The following is a 20,700-nucleotide window of genomic DNA, read 5'->3' as shown; positions in this document are numbered from 1 at the left end:
CCCCACTATTTTAACATTTTCTGGTGGGAGTTACTGTTCACAGTGAGAGGATAATTTGCAGAAATTCAATTGTTTCAAATTAAAGTAAATATATAAATAAAAATTAACGGTAGTCTAACAGTAATAAGCTATACCATGCTGCGCATTAGTGTGGCTGTGCTTTGATGGCAGTCTGCTAATGCACAACCTACTTCTATTTGTTATGGTAATGCAGCCCCGTTTGGAAGGGGTTTTTTTTAAAGCTAATTCATCTTTTTCACTTGCCTCTGGCTTTCTTTACAAGATAATTCTTCTGCATTGTTGCTCTGTACTCTTACTGTTTTGTTTATCTGCACTACATTGTTAATCACTAGTATAAAGATTTGGGGTAGAATTTTCTTGGAGCGTTCAGTGCTGCTCTAGTCCTTCCCTCGCCCTTCGAAATTCAAGGAGCAGACAGGCCAGGGCTGAACACTTCTGCAGATCCTACCCTGAAAGTTTTTAATGCCCTTCTGAAGTTTAAGGTTGACAATAGAGATTGAGGTCTTCTCCATACAAAACAGGTACAGCATGGACGTGAAAAGGAAAATTTCTTCCTACTACCTTATTGTTCACAGAGCGGTTGCTTCCAAAATTGAGAATATAGGTCATCCTCTGGGCACGTTCATGTTCAACTGTGGTGGTGATATTTGTGGTACACAACTACTTGCTAGTAATTGCACATAGACCACCCATTTATTTCTTAACTGATGGTTTTGAATTAATTTGGGAATAAACTAGAACACAACTAAATTTAATGAGACTCTATTGATGGACAGGTGAAAGATTCTGTACTGGACCACCAGTCCTCTGAGCCATCCGTTCCCGGAGGTGGGGAGAGGGAGGGGGACCCTGGATTTCTAAGTGTTATCAAGATGTAGATTTTCTTTTTTTGTATTTTCTTAAGATACTACCATAGCAGGAAAAGAGTGCAGAAGTTATACCCATACTAAGGCCTTCCACTTTTCCAGTGTAACTAATTTTTCTAAAAAATACATAACTGGTATTTAACTTAAAATAATTTTTATAGGCTTTTTATGTCTTTTTGAGTCAAATTCACTTTCTGCCAACAATTTTCCTTATTTTTCATAGTTACAAGTGACTTGATCATATCTTGAATAATCAATATTTTAATGTAGAAAACTGTAAAAATATTTCTCTTTTTAAATGCATTAAAACAATCATAAATAGGAATGCATATGAAAATAAATTATTAAGGCTTGTGTAGTCAAGTTAGAGACCCGTATTTACACAGCAGGTTTCCCTCAACCAATGAGTTATAGCATGTAGGTCCTTTTCCCTCAGAATGGCTACTCATCTCATTTCATTCGAGTCTTTCTCAGCATGTGTATATCCCTGCACCACAGAGTCCCTCTTTCTTGGGATTTGGGGAGTGGTGGGTCAGGAAAGCAATTTGGTGGGAGAAGGTGTATATTTTAGTCTCTGCCTATTTTTTCTTGTATCACTTCTATTTGGCAGTTCAGACAGCTTTCTAGGCAGTTGTATACCACCAATTCTAAAAAGCAGTTTTTAACGATATAATGCCCCCAAAGAGAATTTTAAAATCATAGCCTAAACGGTATTTAGCACTAGCATCTTGATACTGGAAATACATCTCGACAGAAAATTAGTAGGGAGGCAGATGCTGTAGGTTAGTTGCTTTTTTGTGTGTGAAGGAAATCTTGCTACAGCTAACGTCATGAAGAGGGAGCTTTTGTGATGTGCATGTATGTATTATAAATCATTCTAACCTTTGCAGAACTTGCATTTTGCTGACATTTAAAATGCTGCTTCTTGAAAGACCATCCTGTAAGAATAGAATATTTTACCAGAGAATATCAGGTAAAATGAGTCAGGATTTACCAGTGTCCTGAGAGAAGTGAGTTGATACGCTTTTTCAGAACAATGGTTAATTCTTTGTTCTAAATGGCTCATGTTAGTAATGATTTATAATGATATACTTTGTAGGTGATGACATCCAGTAACTTCTACAAAAGCTTTAAGAAAGTCTACACAGAATTCATATCTGCTACAGTCTGCGTTCATGTTTTATTTAGCACAGTGATGGTAGCACTAACAAGTAAACTCAATCAGTTCATTTAAAAAAAAAAAAAATTGGTAGTCTTCCTAAAATTTTAAAGCTTTTCTCTTTGAATTTTGCAGCTGACATGGGCTTTGCCCGATTATTTAATTCACCTCTGAAGCCTTTAGCAGACTTGGATCCAGTAGTTGTAACGTTCTGGTATCGAGCTCCAGAGCTGCTTCTTGGAGCAAGGCATTATACCAAAGCTATTGGTAAGTAAACTGGATAAAAATTTACTCTTTTGTTCTTTATGCAAAATCTACCCAAATACTGAAGCACTGATAAATGTACAAAGGACAGTGGCTGAGTTAAAGGGATGTTACTGATTCTTGAGGAAATACTAAACTTTGACAAATTGTTTCATTTACTGTGGTCTCTGGACAGATATAGGAATTAAATATTTCTGGGTTTTGGCTCCAAATGGCCTGTGATGTGGTATAATTTTATGTGACTTTCCCCCAAGATTTTCATAAATGCTGTTAGAGGTTATACACAATACAGACATCTTTGAACTATTAGTAGAATATGCATGATGATGATGAGGCATGGTGCATTAATTTTATTGCGGAGGTTTTTATGCAGTGTAGTAAATACATGAAATAGGGAGTGTGCAGAATGGAGAATATATTGGCTGCACTGAACTCAGCTGTAAAAATAAGCTGTATTTTAGCCTCTTTCTGTGCCTTTTTGAAAGCACAAGTGTGAATAGGAATTGCTTGAAGTGGTGAGATGTGATCAAGGTCATGCAACAGGCTAAGCTGTGATGCTACATCAGGCATATCCAGAAAAACTGAAGCCCCACAGAACGCAGACACTGTCAGGATGGCATTAGTGACATCAGCTTAATGCTGTATCTTCCTCATCGCTTACTTCATACTTATCGGTCTGAATTTTAACAGCTTTGGCATGGTGTGGTTGACTTTGCTCTGCCAGTCTCTGCTCTTGCCAGTTGAGGGGCAAGGGATCGCTGACAGCAGGAGCAGTTGTGTCCTGTGGCTGTAGGACAGGAGGAGTAGCCCAGCAGCAGACTGGAGGGAGGTTCACCCTTAGTGGATGTGAACAGCTTTGCCATGGAAGGAAGAGAGACTGTAGGAAAGAAAACTGGGAAGTTTTTCTCTTGTGGCTGGTTTGCAATATGTGTTAAAGCGTGGCAACTATTTCTGGGGACTGACTTCCCCTGCAACGCTCCACTTACGTTGCACAACCATGGAGGTTGTATGTCACGTACATGTTGTTGTTTCTGTAACCTGAAATTCTTTCCTTAGACCTTCGCTGTTATTTTTTAAGATCATGTCAGTGTGTTTGTCAGAAATCCTAACGTTTATGACTTCAATGTATTTTCATTTACTTATCTGTTAATAGTGTATTTCTTTTATAGATTAAATAGATTTCTTTAAATGTTCTTTTAAACAGCTTTTTTGTTGTATTTGCACATTCCTTTGCTTTACTGGCATTTTCTTCTGCTTGCAGCATGAGAATCTGCATGGATGGTCATAGCCTTTAGTGCATTTTTTTTTTTTTTTTTCAGCATAGATAAAAACTGACTGTATTCAAACACTGAGTAATGGGGTTATGCTCTCTGCATCATTTGCTTTTGTCCTTGTTCATGACCTTTTCTTGTTCATTCAAGGTTCAGAGTAGCATTACTTTATTAAAGTTTAAAATTGCATTTGTATGTACTAGGAAAAAAAATCAGGAAAACAACTGAACAACTGATAAAATTCAGGCTATCTGATTTTGCAGCTTGGGACACAACAGTTAAAATAGAAAGGGTGGGAGGGGGTTGTTTTTTAAAAATGAATGTTATCAAAAAAAAAGGGGTGAGGTATGTGGGCACAGAGCGATTTTATTGTTAGTCTTTCTGCAAGGTTTTATAGATAGCATTTGGCTTATTCCAATATCGCTGCTTTTCAACTTGTATTTTTGGGGTCATTTAATACTTAATAAACCCAGTGGCTGATCAGAGAGGGCACCTTTCTTGGCAGGGACAGTATGGCAGTGGATGGGCAAGATGTTGATTGGCTTTTCTTCATTTTTGTTTTATGTGTGGACAGCTATCCAAATAGTTTCCTTTAGTTTTTTTCTTAATCAATTTTTTTTTTACAGCAATAAAGGGTAACTAAATTTTAAAAACCCCACAAAAACTTCTGCATAGTTACTCAATGTGTTCCTCTATCCACAGCTAAAAGGAAAAGTCGAGGAAGTGTTGCACTTCAACAGAAACTTGAAATTTTCAATGCAGCGACCTTATCTCTGATAAGCTAAAAACTAACATTCTGCCTCACCAAGATGCTTTTGGAAAGATTAACTTGATTTTTTTAAAAATTTCTGTTCTCCTTTTTTAAAGATATTTGGGCCATAGGGTGTATATTTGCAGAGCTGCTAACATCAGAGCCAATATTCCATTGTCGACAAGAAGATATCAAAACTAGTAATCCTTATCACCATGACCAGCTGGACAGAATATTCAATGTAATGGGATTTCCTGCAGGTACATACTGTATATTTTTTATCACTGCTGTTCAAAGAAAGATAACTGTATTGCTTTCTTTGCATATGAAGGTGGCAGCTGATCAAAGCAACAAAGCTGTTCAAACACAATCTTTACTTCATGAATTATGAAGCTAGAATCTAATGGTCATATTAGATTTTTTTCCTATTATTAATGATAGGATTATATTTGAGTATACACATACAGTGTTTTATAACTTTAAAAGATCACATTTAATGGTGGATGATTAAAAATCAGAAGGAATATTTCTGCATTTCTTCAATACTTGATAGATTTGGAAAGTGACTGATGAATGTACAAAACCAAGCGAAGATCTATACATTTAGTGAATATTTTGCAGATGTTTAACTCATGCTAAGTTAAACATAGCATTTGGAAATAGGGAAGGGTATTTAATTTTTTTTTTTCCCATTTAGAAAGCTTGTGATATGAAAATTTCTTTATTCCAAACCAGAACAAAGAACTGATTGCATGAACCAAAACAAATTACAATGTGGATATCACTTGTTGCATTTTCCCCTCAGTGTTGGACATATCTTGTTTTTCTACAGGCTGTCTTGCATCTTTTAATTTAATGCTTTATCTTCTGGTGTTCACATGATTGCAGATGTTAGAATAACAGGGTCCTTATTTTTACTTTTTAGCTATCTTTTTCCTCACTGCTTGTGTTCCCTGCAGTTGTCCATTCACTATTAATAATCTTTTTCTTTACTGTTCTGGTGGACTTCCTTCTTCCTGTCACATGAATTTTGTGGGTTTTATATTTGTGTGGTTCTAGAATTTTGTTATTAAATTTGCTCTTATTTTTCCCTTTGACTTTTTTTTGTCCTGTATGTACTTCATTGCTTCTATACTGCTGTATGAGATTCCTGGAAGTCTTGCCTTTGCATATTAAGTACTTCTATCTTCTTGAAAATCCCCTTTAAGTTTGCTTCTTCAAGCAACACTGTCCTTTTCTGCTTTTAGCCTAGTATTTTACACTTTTCTTATGCTTTTCTTCATTTGGGTTTTACATTGTATTTGTGTAGCTTACATAAATATCTGATAGTCTCATTTTTGTTTCCTTAATTGATTGGTTTAAATAACCCTTTCTAATGGTCTGCATTTGATTTTTGAAGGTCTCTGGTTCTTACTAAGAAATACTATTTTTTGTTTAATTGTGGCAAATTTTTTGCATTTAAATTGACAACTGTGAAACAATATGTGAAACAGTTTCATATGTCTTTGGGATAGGGGATAGGGAAGGAGTAGAATCTTTTATTTCATTAATAACTAAATAATTAATCTCTTATTTATTCACTTATTTTTAAGCTCCCAGTGCTCTGCAATTGTGATAAGACTTAGTAAAGATTTGACTTGACTCAAACTATTTGCCCACAGAGTCTTTTCACCAGTTATAGTGTGTAATACATTTGGGGCTACATGCTGGTAGTAATTTTTTTGTTCTATTTTAAAATCCATTTCAGACTTTGCCTACACAGAGGAGTTGAGGTGAAATATTCTTTAATTTGAGTGTGCAAATGTTACTTTTCCTTAAGCTTTTGTTGACTAAGAGTATTTCTTTTTATGGTGAGACAGCAGAATGTCCCCCTGGGCATTTTCCGGTAGCTAAAGACAGTGCTGTCAGAATGGAAAATCCCTTAGAAGGGGACAGCGTTTGCAGGAGGCTTGTGTACTCCTGTTTTTGTAAAGTTCTTGAGTTAATAATCGCACAACTTGAACCTCTCAGGTATTGGTATTGTGAAGAGGTGATGAAGGAATGTGAGCCACTGAGTACAAAGAAATAAGTAACTGCAAAGTTAGAGGAGCAGACTAAAAAAACAACCAGGGCTATGGAGATACTCGGAAAGCCTTTGTTTTACTTGGGGGAGGGGGGGAGAAAAAAAGTTATTAATAAATATTGATTTTGCAGATAAAGATTGGGAAGACATAAAAAAGATGCCTGAACATTCAACTTTAATGAAAGATTTCCGGAGAAACACGTAAGTCTGCTTTGAGTTGAGCTTTCTTAAGAAAGCATGTTTTACTTCTCCCTCCTACCCTAAATTTCTTGTAGCTCTATTTGTTTTCTACATAGATACCAAATAAGGACTATGAAATGGTTATGACTTAGATTATGAAAAAAAGAAAAATAAAGTTGTTTCATGATGGTGAACTTGGCCTGTTGAGGTGGTGTGAATCAGACGAGCAGGCAGAGACAGACTGTGAATGGTAAGGTGGTAGCAGATGTGCAACGGGTGATGCCAGTAAGGCCCCACACGGCTGTGAAGATTGCTAAGCACAGCTTGTCACAGCTGTTTCCAAATCTGTGGTACGGGAAATGATTTTTTCTATGATAGCTGCTTAAAAGGGATTTGGTAACCTTAGACTGTTTCCAGCAAACAGTGGGTATAATTGTCAAGTTTGGTGTCTAGGGTAGCTTATGAAGGCTACAGAAAAGAATACCTTTCCGTTTTGCTGTCACATTGCCAGAGTCTAATACTTGCACTTAAGTCTCTACCCTGTTGCCTTGTTTCCATGCTGAGGGGTTTGGGGCTGTACGGTTACATACATTTCTTGCATCTGCCATGCTGTTGTAACCATTTAGAAACCTTATTTCTGAGCTCCTCTTCAGAAAAGTGAATTTATGGATGTTCTTGTAGCAACCTGGACACTGCAGGAGAGTGTTAAGATAGGCTTAGTATTTATCTCCACGTTTACTGGCATTAGAGATATACAGAATGATACACTGTATAGTAGCTAAATTGCTAAAAGGCAGTTTAAATCCAAGCAATAGCTTGGTGTCTGCATGTGGGTTAAAAGTGTGCTTTTTACATGGATGTGATGTGTTTTTACAAGGATGTGAGGGAAACATGCATTTCTGTAGTGCCTGAGTGATTTTTAAGCAAACTCTGTCGTTGATAGTTGTGATTTTTCCCTGCTTAGTGGATTAGCACTGGAGACTAAACTATTCTTATCAATGTTTCATGGCTACTAAGAGAACTTTGCTGTATCAGATTTGCATATTAGAAGTGTCACATTTTTTTCCTTCTCTAGGTATACCAACTGCAGCCTTATCAAATATATGGAAAAACATAAAGTTAAACCAGATAGTAAGGCATTCCACTTGGTAAGTTCTTGCATGCATACAAACTCAAAACCCTCGTATTAAGTTACAGGTGTTCAAGTTGAGAGTTGAGCTGATGTCAGTTATTCTGTGACTAACTTTATTATTTAACACCCTCTGGGTGAAGAACCTTTTTGTAAAGTCCAGATGTTTACATAGGTGAGGAAACTAGTCCTCTGTGTTAGAGATTCTGGATTTTTGATGGATCTTTTTATCCAAGCAGAACCAAAAGCTGCTGAGCAATCTGTATATTTGTATGTAATGCATAAAAAGTTTATGTTGATATGTGAAGAACTGAACTGCCTGTTATGCACAGGCAAAGCAGTCCATCCCATTTTGCCCAAATTAATCCAGTTCTTACCATATAGATACTTATAAAAGAGCTTCAGAAATGTATTTTTAGGAGTTACAAAGATCTTATTGTTTGGTATGAAATAGATCTTAAAAAGGTATATTGGACATGGAAAGTATATAATATCTCATATTCATATAAATGCCTAAATAGTATTTCTGAAAATTATATTAAGTAATTCAAGAAGCGAAAAACAATGAACTTGAAATATCTGTTGTATATGATGTTTTGCACAGAATGGGGTTTGGATATAAAAAATAGTCCTTGGACTCTTAAGTAAAGCAAATTGAGTGAATTTGCAGATCTTTCTCATCAGCCACTCTAGGCCAGTGTTCCATAAAATTATGCAATGCATGCATTGGTACTTAACCTTTCTAACTCCGCCTTCTTCAGGAACAAGCATGCTGCTTGTCAACTACAGATTTGACTTGTGACATATTTGGAGTCCAGAGCTCTCAAAATTAAGCTTATGTTACTGTACCAAAAGCTGAAAGCGGGTATTTATCACTAGTGGTGGATAGCTGAGAAAACTCAGTCAGTTCTGCCTATTAAAGTCAGTTGCATTAGATTTTCATATCATACCTAGGCAATCTGAGGTAAAAGCCTTTTCCATGCAACAACCTGTATAGCATGGCCAATGACTTCATCTTCAAATAACATTTGAAGGGAAGGGACAGGGAATGGGGGTTGCAGTCAGTTCATCTCTGCTGCTTCTTTCTGACGCGAGATCCCTCCCATGGGCTGAGAGAGCTCAGGAACAAAGTGTTCCAATATGGGCTTCCCACAGAGTCATGAACTTCTTTGGGCGCAGAATGCCCCTCCACCAGAGCCTGAACAAGTTCAGTGAATCTCTTGGTATCGTTTCTTCCAGAGATACTCCAAGATCTTGCTCTTCCACAAGCTGTCTCACAGCCCTTTTACTTCCTGCATCAGAACAGATAAAAAAACCTGTGTACATCTACTATTGTAAAACATGCCAGAACTAATAATTCCAGGACTAGTAATTCCAGAGATTGTTGTCATTGCCAAAAATGAAATGTTTTGATTTCCCAACTTGAATTAACCAGATTTTTTGTGCTTTACTGACATTGATGCACATGGTTCCCTTTTACATGCAGAATGGATGTGTTAACATGAGACAACTTTGGCTTCTTCCTGCTCTTGCAGCTTACATTTTTTCTCACTTTCACTTTCCTGATTTCTTTTCTACTTATTTGTTTACTCCCTAGAAAATGGGTACAAAGCTGCTGCTCCTGGTTAATTGAGTGCTGCTTCATCTTCCATTTGGTTACTTTGGTCCATGTGAATTGTAGTGATTGTACCATTCATTGGTGATATGTGCAGTTTACTGCATTTTTATTGTGTCATTCAGCCAGATGATCTTTTAATTGAACAGTTTTTAAAATAGAAAATATTTGCAATAATAAGTAGAAGATTTAATTTCTGTGCTGGCACCTGAACAAGAGGGCAGAATAGGAGTTTTGATCCCCTGTGCGATAATGGTTGCACGATCATTAAACTTCTCATGTGGTTTCTGTTTTGTGTTGCTGATTATGACCAAGTTTGCTCACATCTTGTCAGCATGTGATGGACAGCTTTATAACCTAACTGCCAGAAATGATGCCAGAATTTTGCAATGTTTTTTGATTGTGATATTTTTCAGCATGTTGGCAATTCTTTCTCATTTTTTGCCTTCCTCTTTTCTGGCTCCTGGGATTGCTTTTTGAGCTCTTTGAGAGAACAAGAATTGTTCTGTTCAAACTGATATTCTACAAAGACTACATGCAGACTCAGAGAGCTGAAATAACTTATTGTGAGTCCTTGTTAATGATGTGAAAAACAAAGCTGTATTGATGGTGGTACTACATATTTATTATGTTCTTAACCATGCTATTAAAACTGAGGGCTGAGAAGAGAAAATGTACTTTCCTAACCTGAGCTATCTGCAGCGTGGAGCTCTGCATTATGGTTGGGTAGGCTCACTTAGTAGCTCGTGAAAGGAGATGGCCAGTTCAGACACAGATTGTGCCACTGGATCTTTATAAAAAGGTGAATTTAATACCATGAAAAGTATGAATAGCAAATGTAAAATGAATATTATTTGCAAATTACATCCAAATTTACATATCTTATTAGATCCATGGGGGGCGGGGGGGGGAAGCTTTAGTTTGAAAGTGTAGCATTTCTTTTAAAGGTCGTTGTCTTTGACAATACATCATGGTGTAGTTTTGCCTTGGTCACTGTATTCTATGTTGAAACATAAAGACTCAGGATTTTTCCTTTTTCTGTGTAGTAGTTGAAATTTATCTTATTCTACCCATATTTGTTGCTTGCCCAGTGCAGCTCTAGTCCGCAGAACTGCTGGGTGCGTGGGGAGAAATATGTGCATGTACACCAGCCCTTTTGAATAAGAAACACTTACTTTTAGAATGTATCACTGCAATTCAGTGCGAGTTAAATAAAATCATTCTGGTCTGCTATTCCTAAAACAGAAAAATCTTCAGACCCGTGGAGACAGCATGATGTTTCTAATGTGTTTTTTATTGAAAATCACTGTTGAGATGCTGCAGTGACAAATGCACAGAAAGCTTCTGAAATGTTTACGTAGGTGAAAAATGAGAGTGGAAGAGTAGAAACAGTACAAACAGCAAAATGGTTTTTAGAATTACTTTTCAATCTTTAATGTTGTGCTGAATTTAGTCTTCATGTCTGTTATTGCTATTTGAAGTTACTGAAGAGAAGTTCCTGGCTGTGTATCCTAAACACTTCTCGTAGCATGTCCATCTAAGTACCAGTATTTGTAACTCTATACAATTTTTTTTCACTTTGTTTTGGTTAGGTCAATTTTATTTTCTTAAATTTTCATTTGTGTATTACCTTAGGATTTTTGCTCTGCTATGTGTTACCAAAACATCTTGTATGCCATTTTTTGAAGTTGGACACCAGGCAGCAAAAACCTAGTGTGCTGCTTAGCCCTCTGTTAACCCTTCCCATCGGGAGAAAGAGGTGCTTTCTCAAAGGGTGAGGTTTTGCTGGATTTTCAGTTGAAATGAGTTCAGCTATTTTGTAGAACATTATACTTTGCCTTCTCTTCTACATATTTATGCTTTGTGGTCATCTTCATTGTTTGTAACCAACACAAGCATTTTGGAAAGATTTTTTTTTTCGCGTGGTTAATACCCGATTTATCATTTGTTACAAAGATAGAGGCTGAGATCTTACAGTGATAGTGCAGCAGCACCAGAGCTCAGTTGATGTGCTCATGCAGGAGGCATCTTATTAGACTAGAGTATTTTGCATCATGTCATGCAAAAAAATCAACTAAAATTCAAAGTTTTGCACAACTGCGCTTTTGAGCAGCATGTAGCTCACGGATGTGTCGTGAGTCCATATTAGTCAAAATAAACTAATACGCACTGGAATAGGTGATAGAAAGTTATCTGGCCATCTGGGGTTGTTGAACATGTTGATTATGACCTTTTACAGCATAAAGGTTTCCTAAGGAGTGACTTAATGTAACATCTTTAAAATATGGATAACAATGGAGATGTACTAATATGACAATACTAAATAATGACCAATAATGGACAACGAATCACTTTTGTTTATTAAGTGCTAGAATTGAATTTAGGTGGCTATGATGTTGCTTCCTGTGAAGTGCAGTGTACTTGAAGAAACCAGGCTAAATATGTGTGTGCTACATCTTCCTGTGGGAAATGAACAGACCATTAAAGAGAGAAGGACTTGGGGGTACTGGTGGATGAAAAGCTGGACATGAGCCAGCAATGTGTGCTCGCAGCCCAGAAGTCCAACCATATCCAAGGCTGCATCAAGAGAAGCATGTCCAGCAGGTTGAGGGAGGCGATTCTGCCCCTCTGCTCCGCTCTGGTGAGATCCCACCTGCAGTGCTGCCTCCAGTTCTGGAGTCCTCAGCACAAGAAAGGCATGGAGCTGCTGGAGAAGGTCCAGAGGAGGCCACAAAAGTGATCAGGGAGCTGGAGCACTTCTCCTATGAGGACAGGCTGAGAGAGTTGGGGCTGTTCAGCCTGAAGAAGAGAAGGCTCAGGGGAGACCTTCTGGCAGCCTTTCAGTACTTAAATGGGGTCTATAAGAAAGATGGAAACAAACTTTTTTAGCCAGGCCTGTTACAATAGGACCAGGGGAAATGGTTTTAAACTAAAAGAAGTTGATTTAGACTAGATATAAGGAAGAAATTTTTTACAATGAGGGTGGTGGAACACTGGCACAGGTTACCCAGAGAGGTGGTAGAAGCCCCATCCCTGGAAACATTCAAGGTCAGGCTGGATGGGACTCTGAGCAACCTGATCTAGTTGAAGATGTCCCTGCTCACGGCAGGGGGTTGGACTAGATGACCTTGAAAGGTCCCTTCCAACCCAAACCATTCTGTGATTAAAGGCGTTCGTACATCATAGAAACTCTTTTCATGTTTTTGTTAGAACATTTGTGACTGGAACTAACTGAGTGTCCTGGGCTTTGCAAGTAAAAATAGATCTTCTTCCAGTGGAAATTAAGTTACTGTTTCAACCAGAGACAATAATGTGGATATGCCATTTACGGTGAGGGTTTTGAGTTCAGGTGCATTTGTATCCGCTTGTCTTTCAGCAATAGCACATTGAAGTTTCTGCAAATGGTTTTGGTAAAGCAGAGCTTTTTATCTTTTATTTTTACAGCTTCAGAAATTGCTCACTATGGATCCAATAAAGAGAATTACCTCAGAACAGGCTATGCAGGATCCCTATTTCTTAGAAGATCCTCTTCCCACATCTGAGTAAGTGGTCAGTTTATTAACCTATCAGTACATCCAGAGATGCTTTAGAAATGTGTGCTTTCTCTCTGCTATAAATATGTTTGTGATTATTGAGCTAAATACTTTACTGTCTAACAACCAAAGAAAGCTATAACCACTAAAATGCCATTTGTGGTTTTTAAAATTAAGTAGCATTCTTATTAATCTCTTGCTTTATGGAACTTTGATCCTATTAGTCTCAGCACTAATCTTGTTATTCACTGACAGGTTGATTATGCATGCTACAGATATTTGTAGACAACTGCTAAGTGCCCGCAGGTTCACTTCTCTGCTCCAGAATGCCAGATGACACTCTCTAATTAGTTTACATTTTTCTGTCTTAGCCTTTGTTGTAAATTCAGTGGGTGGGGGAAGTCAACTCTGTCTCTGTGCTGTCATCCTTAACAGCTTAAATCCATTTTCTGTGGACCCTCCTCTTTTTTGTTTGTGCAGGGAGATTTACAAAAGAGAGAAAATTTAGGGACAGTGATTTCATTATATATTAAGCCCCCCTCCCAAAAGACTAGCGAGAGAGCATGATTGTACACCTTTGAGTAATGCCAACAGGTGTGCAAAGACTTTATTATAAATACATTCTACTGATTAAGGGCAGGTAAATATTAGCTCACGCTAGCAGTAGCAAATTCATGTGGACCATGAGATATGAATTGACAGATTAAATTTCTAGTTATTTTTAAACTTTGTTCCAGGTGGTTTTATTAATAGTCAGTGGAGTTTCCAAGAGTATTTTTAGTTAGTCCCGAGATTGTGAATTCCACAATAGCTGGATTACGATAGCTCTTCATGCCCTTGCAGATATCTAACAGGTCTACCTTTCCAGCCACCATTTTAGTCAGGAGTTACCAGAAACTGTGAAAACTATTAGGAATATAAATAAGTGTATGAGAGGCAACTGCAGATTGAAAATAAATGTGAATAGGTTTACTAAGTTTAGAATATGGTGAAAGAAAGACAGGGAAAACTTCTTCATTAGTTACAGGTATTAGACTGTGTCTTAGGCAACTTGAAACTAGCATGGGTGAAGTATGAATCTTACAGGTCTAACCTTTCTGTTCTAATACAGTGATAAATAGACTTTTTTGGGGGGCAGTGTTTTTGCAGGTTGTCAAATCCCTTACCCAAAACGAGAATTTTTAACAGAAGAAGAACCAGATGATAAAGGAGACAAAGTAAGTACTGGAAGAACAGTATCATTATGCTTCACAGGCTTTCACACTATTTCCTGTTTTCATGTTATTTCTTGTACTGCTTTTGAGTTGAAATTCTTCTTTGTGTTTAAACAATTGAGAAGAACCAGCAGCAGCAGCAGGGCAATAACCATACGAATGGAACTGGTCATCCAGGGAACCAAGACAACAGTCACACACAGGGACCCCCACTGAAAAAAGTGAGAGTTGTTCCTCCTACCACTACCTCAGGTGGACTTATTATGACCTCAGACTATCAGGTATTTGATTTATTCATATATTGTGTATTTGGTTCTCATGTTTACAGCAGTGTTTTTTTAAACTAAAAAAGTAATTTTGTAAATGCCGCTGTATTAACTGGTATTTTGGGGGAATCTTTCAGATGTTTTTTCAGATTCATCAGTTGATGATTAGCCTGTAAATTGATATACGGATACTCTTTAGGTTAGCAGTAAGGAAATCAGTATCAGAGATCATTACAGTTACTAATTTATTACCTTCATATTAGGGAGTGCTGATTGTGGACCAGGAGGCTGTTGTGCTGCGCTCTGTGTCACCTAAAAATACCATTCCTTATTTGAATGAGCCTGTAATGGTAGGAGGCAAAAGGTATTGCAGTAAACAAGCTGTGGAATAAGAATCTGAACAGGGCTTTTAATTGAGCAAATGGATAGAAAAGCAATATTTTGGCATGATGCTGTCATAATCTCTGTTTTGAAGACCAAGGGAGATTCCAAGTTGAGTAAACTCAGTATTACAGATCTGAAGAGACAGGTGAAGTGGTGGCGATCAATGAGTGAGGAAGATGAGGAGGAGTGTAGGAAAAAAAAGCTTGAGGAAAACTGTGTTGTAGCCTTCCTGCTTTTAAACTTGTGGTCAGATATTAGGAAATCAGGAGAGTCTGGAACAGCATATCTGAGAGTCATCCCAGGGAATGATACCTGAATTTGTGGGTTTGGATGATGATACTCCTGGAGACTGGATAAGAGAGTTAAGGACAGAACCTTTAGTTAATGCAAGCTAAGAAATTACAAAAAAAGACTTCAAATGCTCTGCATAGGAGCAGGTAGAGAGGTGGCAGATTTTGGAAGCCAAGGGAATAGAAGATTTCAAGAGGAGGCATGCTGGTGGAAATCTTAGCCTGCAGGAACTATTACATACTGGTTCACAGGGAATGCACTGTACAGAAGGCCAATTGGAAGAGAGTCTTGGATGAAATCAAAAGATTGGGAAGTCAGAAGTTACTGGCAGTTTTTTCAGTTAATTTAAAGATTCATATCTAAATCTGAGACCCTGATGTTGGAAACCCACTTATCTATGCTTATATTCTGTAGCAAAACCTAGGGAGAGTTAAAGAACAGTGTCAGTAAAACTGCTGCTGTCAGCTTGCTTTTCACGGTTTGATAGTGTTTCTCCATAAACACCAAGGGACTTTGAAATCTTGCATTTCAGAGTTTGTTCCTGAGAGTACCAGATATCCTCAAAGACAGCCTGGGGGCATTACCCTCATCCTTATATAAATCTGTATACTTCCAGCATTGTCCAAAACTTGCAAGTAATAAAAAAAAAAAAAAAATTAAAAGGTCATTTTCAGGAGCTTTATTGTGAGACCTTTCATATAGTCCCCAAGTGCCTTTGCTTAGCTTATCCCAGGACATCAGCAGCATATCAGTTTTCAAGTAATTCTTGAATGATGTAAATTTTTAAAGCTGTTTGAAATGCTTGAAACAGTGGTCAGCCTTAACTACAGTACTGGGGTGCCTCTAAGTAAAAAAACCAGTCTTTCTTTTAGCTGGGTTATGCCTCACAGAGCGCTCCCTTACAGGAGCTTCACTCCTTTCAGTTTGGCAAGCTGCAGTCGATCACTGTTTTGGCGTTTTAGGTGTTTCTTTCTACCACTTCTATGTGTGTATTTTTAAGGCAGAAAATGCAGATGTAACTATCTTAAATCTTCCACTTGTGTTGAGTCACGTACCTAAGGAGCTGGATGCAGAGGCTGTGTATACTGTGTCGGGGAGCCCCGTTTACGTGCCCTGTTCACACACCCTTCACCTCATTTTGCTAGTGCAGCTCGGCATTTTAACAAACTGCAGCTTCCACTTTGAGCAAGGTTTGCTAGTTGAGAAGTCATAAGACTCAAATTGCCTCAGCAGGAGTTAATGTTGGTTTGTTTTCACCTGGTGCTCCTCCAGACTTTTCTACTCTCATACATCCATCCCAGGATTATAGCTGGGGGCAGCCCTCCTTGACAAGCATAACTTCAGAACACTTTTGCCTTGAGATAGTGGTAACTGTTACTTGCTATCTCAGGAGCTCTTACTGGTAACTTGACTGCTCCTGACTGATTTTCTTGCTGTCTCTCTAGGAGGCAAAACACTTGGGTTGGTTTTTTTTAAAAAAAAAAAAAAAAAAGTTCCTCCCAGTTTTGCAAGAAGGCAGTGGGTTGATTTGTTCTGATTAAGGTATCTGGAAAACATGGTCATCAAAGGGAGAAGACCTGAACTTGCTGGCACTAGAACAAAAGCAGTTGAAAGCTGCCTATTGGTGGTTTCAGGTCTCCCTGAAAAAAATTCCTCACATTTTTTGCTTATGATCCTGCAACTTGAGGAGACGGCAAACAAATATTACAATACATCCCTCTGTATTGATCAAACACCTGTTCCTTTGTTCTTCGTTTAATTTGCTCAAATTCCCCAAGTAAGGCTTGTGAAGAAGGATTGCCATCTCCTGGGCAAGGCACACTAAGACAGTTTCTCCATCCACTCACAAGTCGAATTACGCTCTGCAGAGCGAGTTGACCTTGTATCCTTTTCTGCCATGTGTAAAAATAGTAGACACATGGCACACAGACTTACTTGCCTTTTCCTTTAAATCTGCATTGTGACACTTCTAAAGGCAATGTGACTAAACAGGCTGAAGCAGTTCCACTGCTCTGAGCTTTTGCATGTGATAACCCTTTGGGTGCTTAATGGTGTTTAGAGAGGATTGGATATTCACATTTGTTCTTAAACAGAAGCTGTTCGTTGCGCTGGGTGTCATAAAAAGAATCTGATTATTTTTAATTGTCTCCATCTTAAAATAAGATCTGTTTTACAAGTTAGGATGCAGAAAGTGTTTACAACTGACGTGAATGGTCAGTTTTTAAATGGTTAAACTTGTGATAGTTTCAGTCCTAGAAGAAGCCATGCATGGGCAAAAAGAGCACTTGAGGATTTTAGCTCTCTGGAGTGCATCCTGTATTTGTTACATGGTGAAGGGTGACCTGGAGCTGTGACACTTCTGTTGACGAGTGACTTCGCTCATCTCTCAAGACTGAAGGCAAATGTCACAGAAGTTCAGTCGCTATGTTAACAGCGCAGTTCAGCTGTGCTGGTTTGTTCCCACTGAGTATTAAGTGCTGGTCCAGCCATTTCTTCCCCTTTACACTATCCACCCCTAGAGAATTAGCTCAGTCCTGTGAGCATATGTTAACAAATAGTTTGCCATTTCATTTCTACGATCAGCTCAGCATCCTGATTATAGCTGCTGTGCTAAATGCTGAATGGCAGGGAAAAAAATGGAGTTGTTATTTATTATTTTATGCTGCAACTTAGAAAATCTGTAAAGCTATTTTAATATTTTATTTCTTCAGGATGTTGGTTCACTAAAGTTTTGTGTATTCAGGTCTCAGGAGCAACACCCTGTTTCTGGAATATTCACCTTAGAGAGGTTTTCAGACCTTTACTAGAAGCAGCTTTTTCTAAAAATCCTAATACATCTTGCGATATCAAGAGTTCAGGAATTACACAGCAGTTTCTAAATGCTGCAAAATTTATGTGTTTGTAAACTTTAACATAAATGTAAAACAGCACAGTAATGTACTGAAACTGTTAATCAAATGTTAAATGCTACTAAAAGGTCATATGTTTAGATTGAAAATCGCACATGCAGTCTTTTTTTCCTTTATAAAGCATGATGTGTAAATAACTAACTGTTAGGTTAAAATTGAGGTAGGCAGTTGCTTGTTTACTCAGAACTTCTTGCAATGATGAATGCTCCACTCCATAAATAATTGTAAGAGTTCTGGTTGAAAGGGGCCTCTGGAGACCATCTAGCCCAATCTTCCACTTGAAATGGGAGTGTTGCTAATGCTAAATCAGGTCAGCTGTGGCTTTGATTAGCTGAGTCTTAAAAACTTCCGCAGATGGAGACTTCAGAGCCTCTCTGGGCAAGTTCTGCTGGTGCTATACTGGGTTCTTAGTGATTTCCTAGCCCGCCACCCCAATGTCCAACCTGAACCTCCCAAGCCACAGTCTGTGGCCATTTCCCCCTGAATTACCTGCTTCCACTGAGAAGCATGTGGCAGTTATATTTAACTCTCCAGGTATTTGTGAGACTTCTGCTAGATGACACCTTAGCGCTCTCAACCGTTACTCCTAGGTCACACAAAAGGGTGGCACACGTATCCTTTGCATAGGAGAATCTCCAGAATAATGCAGAGTGGCTCAACAGCAGTAAGCTGAACTGTTGGGACCTCCACTCCAGCATACCTTCTTGGTAGGAGAAGGGAGCAAGTGGAGATGACAGCTGCCATGAGCAGTGGTAGCCTCATGTAATGTGCAGGTGTACTGTAGCCATCCAGAGGGCTGGCTGAGGTTTGGCTGTGTTGGGTGTAGATTCACAGGAGGCAATTGGGTCAGTTTCTAAGCTGTTATTCCTGATGTTCGTACCCGCACCTGCTGTAATCAGAGTAAGTGAAACCTGGAAGTGCAGCTGCTTTGAGACAGTGTGTGCTTGGTACCTCTTAGAATCATAGAATGGTTTGGGTTGGAAGGGACCTTAAAGATCATCTAGTTCCAACCCCCCTGACAGCAGCAGGGACACCTTCCACTAGACCAGGTTGCTCAAAGCCTCATCCAACCTGGCCTTGAACACTTCCAGGGAGGGGGCATCCACAACTTCCTTGGGCAACCTACTTCCTTGGGTAACCTTCTTGAAGAAGTAAACCCGTAGGCGAAACTGTCTTGCGCTTTACCTGACACGAAGGTTTGCATTTCCTCTGCTTTTACCCCTCTGCAGCGTTCCAACCCCCATGCTGCCTACCCCAACCCTGGACCAAGCACATCGCAGCCGCAGAGCAGCATGGGGTATTCAACTCCCCCCCAGCAGCCGCCACAGTACTCGCATCAGACACATCGGTACTGAGCTGCACCCCAATAACGTCAATGCACTGTTGCTAATGCTGCAGGACCGGCCGCGCAGCTGCCTGCCTGGAACCCGGCTTGGGCCACGAGAATGTACTGTAAAACCACACCTCCAACCTGTCCGACCACCATGATCCACCCCCTTCCACAGAGCGGAGTAGTGGCTCCCCAATCGTACCTGGTTTTGGGGTTAGACTTGAAAAGAAAGTGCTAGCACAGTTTGTATTGTGGATATGCTACTTCCATAGTTTACTTGACATGGTTCAGACTGATCGATGCATTTTTTTTTCAGTGACAGTCTGTAGCAGTTGAAGCTGTGAAATGTGCTAGGGGCAAGCATTTTTGTTGTCGTATGTGGTGAATTCTCTTGATGTAACAACTTTATCTGACCAATAGTACACAACATCTTTGAACTGGTACTTGAAGCATATAGTATATGTTACCATGGCAAAAAAGCAAACTAACCGTGACTCTGATTGAGACAATTTTGATAGACGTTTATTTTTAGTGACTTTTGTGGGTTGGTTAATTTTCCACCTAGATCAATGTTTTATGACCGACATGATTGCTACGACATGGGTTTTTTTAAGAACATGAAAACGTTTGCATTTTTCCCCAGCAATTCTGAGTGTCCCAAAGATTAATTTCCAACATAAATTTTTGGTTTTTGTTTTTAAATCTATGACTTGACTGGTATTAAAGCTGCTATTTGATAGTAAAATAAGTATGTTGTCATTGATATAAACATGTTTGGTTCAGCAAACAAACTAAAATGATTGTCATAGACAGTGTTCTATTTTTTTCCTGTTGGTGTTAATGATTTGTGAGCATGCTTTGGGATTAAAAAGCATGAATGATATTTCCTAAGAAGGTGCGGCATCCATTCAGCTATTTCGTCATGATTTTTGAGAACCAGCTTGGTGTAGTGGATTTTAAATTTTGTTCAGTTAAATTTTTTTTTAATGTTCGCACGTTGTTTAGGGGTGCCATTCCTACAGCAGAGGATCAAGGTGTTAGGAGAGCCTTAGAATTTATGAGGAAAAACTTACATACAATGTACTGTATCAAACTATTTTACATGAATGACACAAGTATTCTGAATAAAAAAAAAAAATCAAAACATTGTTAAAACAAGGTGTTATGTAATAAATTTATTTTTCATAAATCTGCATATGACCTTTGCCTGTATTCCTTTTTATCAACACCATCATCCCGCTCCCCCATTGTACTTCTCTATCGGCTTCTGTCCTGAGAAACAGTATCTGAGAGGAATTTTTCTTGCAAGTGGGCAGGCTGCCGTTAACTGCTGAGAAGGAATTTTTTTTTTTTTTAAATAGCAGAAAAAAATTACCAGTGCCTTCATAAAATGTCATTACTCCTGTTGCATACGTGTAGCCAATCCGCTGGAGACACGCTGAACGTGGGTTTATT

The 20,700-nt window shown here is 38.5% G+C and overlaps 1 protein-coding gene across 2 annotated transcripts in view; it reads left to right on the top strand.

The window, feature by feature from the left end:
• CDK8 (cyclin dependent kinase 8) overlaps positions 1 to 20,440 on the top strand; it is a 21,085-nt gene extending 645 nt beyond the window's left edge. Inside the window, exons 2-9 of one of the 2 annotated variants that reach the window (XM_029084863.1) lie at positions 2,182 to 2,313; positions 4,449 to 4,592; positions 6,526 to 6,595; positions 7,650 to 7,722; positions 12,763 to 12,860; positions 13,990 to 14,068; positions 14,188 to 14,346; positions 19,145 to 20,440. In XM_029084863.1, coding sequence (XP_028940696.1) covers positions 2,182 to 2,313; positions 4,449 to 4,592; positions 6,526 to 6,595; positions 7,650 to 7,722; positions 12,763 to 12,860; positions 13,990 to 14,068; positions 14,188 to 14,346; positions 19,145 to 19,270 — 881 coding nt within the window. In that variant the 3' untranslated portion in view covers positions 19,271 to 20,440. The remainder of the gene's footprint in view (positions 1 to 2,181; positions 2,314 to 4,448; positions 4,593 to 6,525; positions 6,596 to 7,649; positions 7,723 to 12,762; positions 12,861 to 13,989; positions 14,069 to 14,187; positions 14,347 to 19,144) is intronic. The other variant, XM_029084864.1, reaches the window with a different exon arrangement.
• The last annotated feature ends 260 nt before the right edge of the window (positions 20,441 to 20,700 follow it).

This window comes from Antrostomus carolinensis, unplaced genomic scaffold (genome assembly GCF_000700745.2).
Source record: "Antrostomus carolinensis isolate BGI_N321 unplaced genomic scaffold, ASM70074v2 scaffold6965, whole genome shotgun sequence".
NCBI lineage: Eukaryota > Metazoa > Chordata > Aves > Caprimulgiformes > Caprimulgidae > Antrostomus > Antrostomus carolinensis.
The sequence above is the reverse complement of the archived record's forward strand: the minus strand, read 5'-3'. Positions and strand labels throughout refer to the sequence as shown.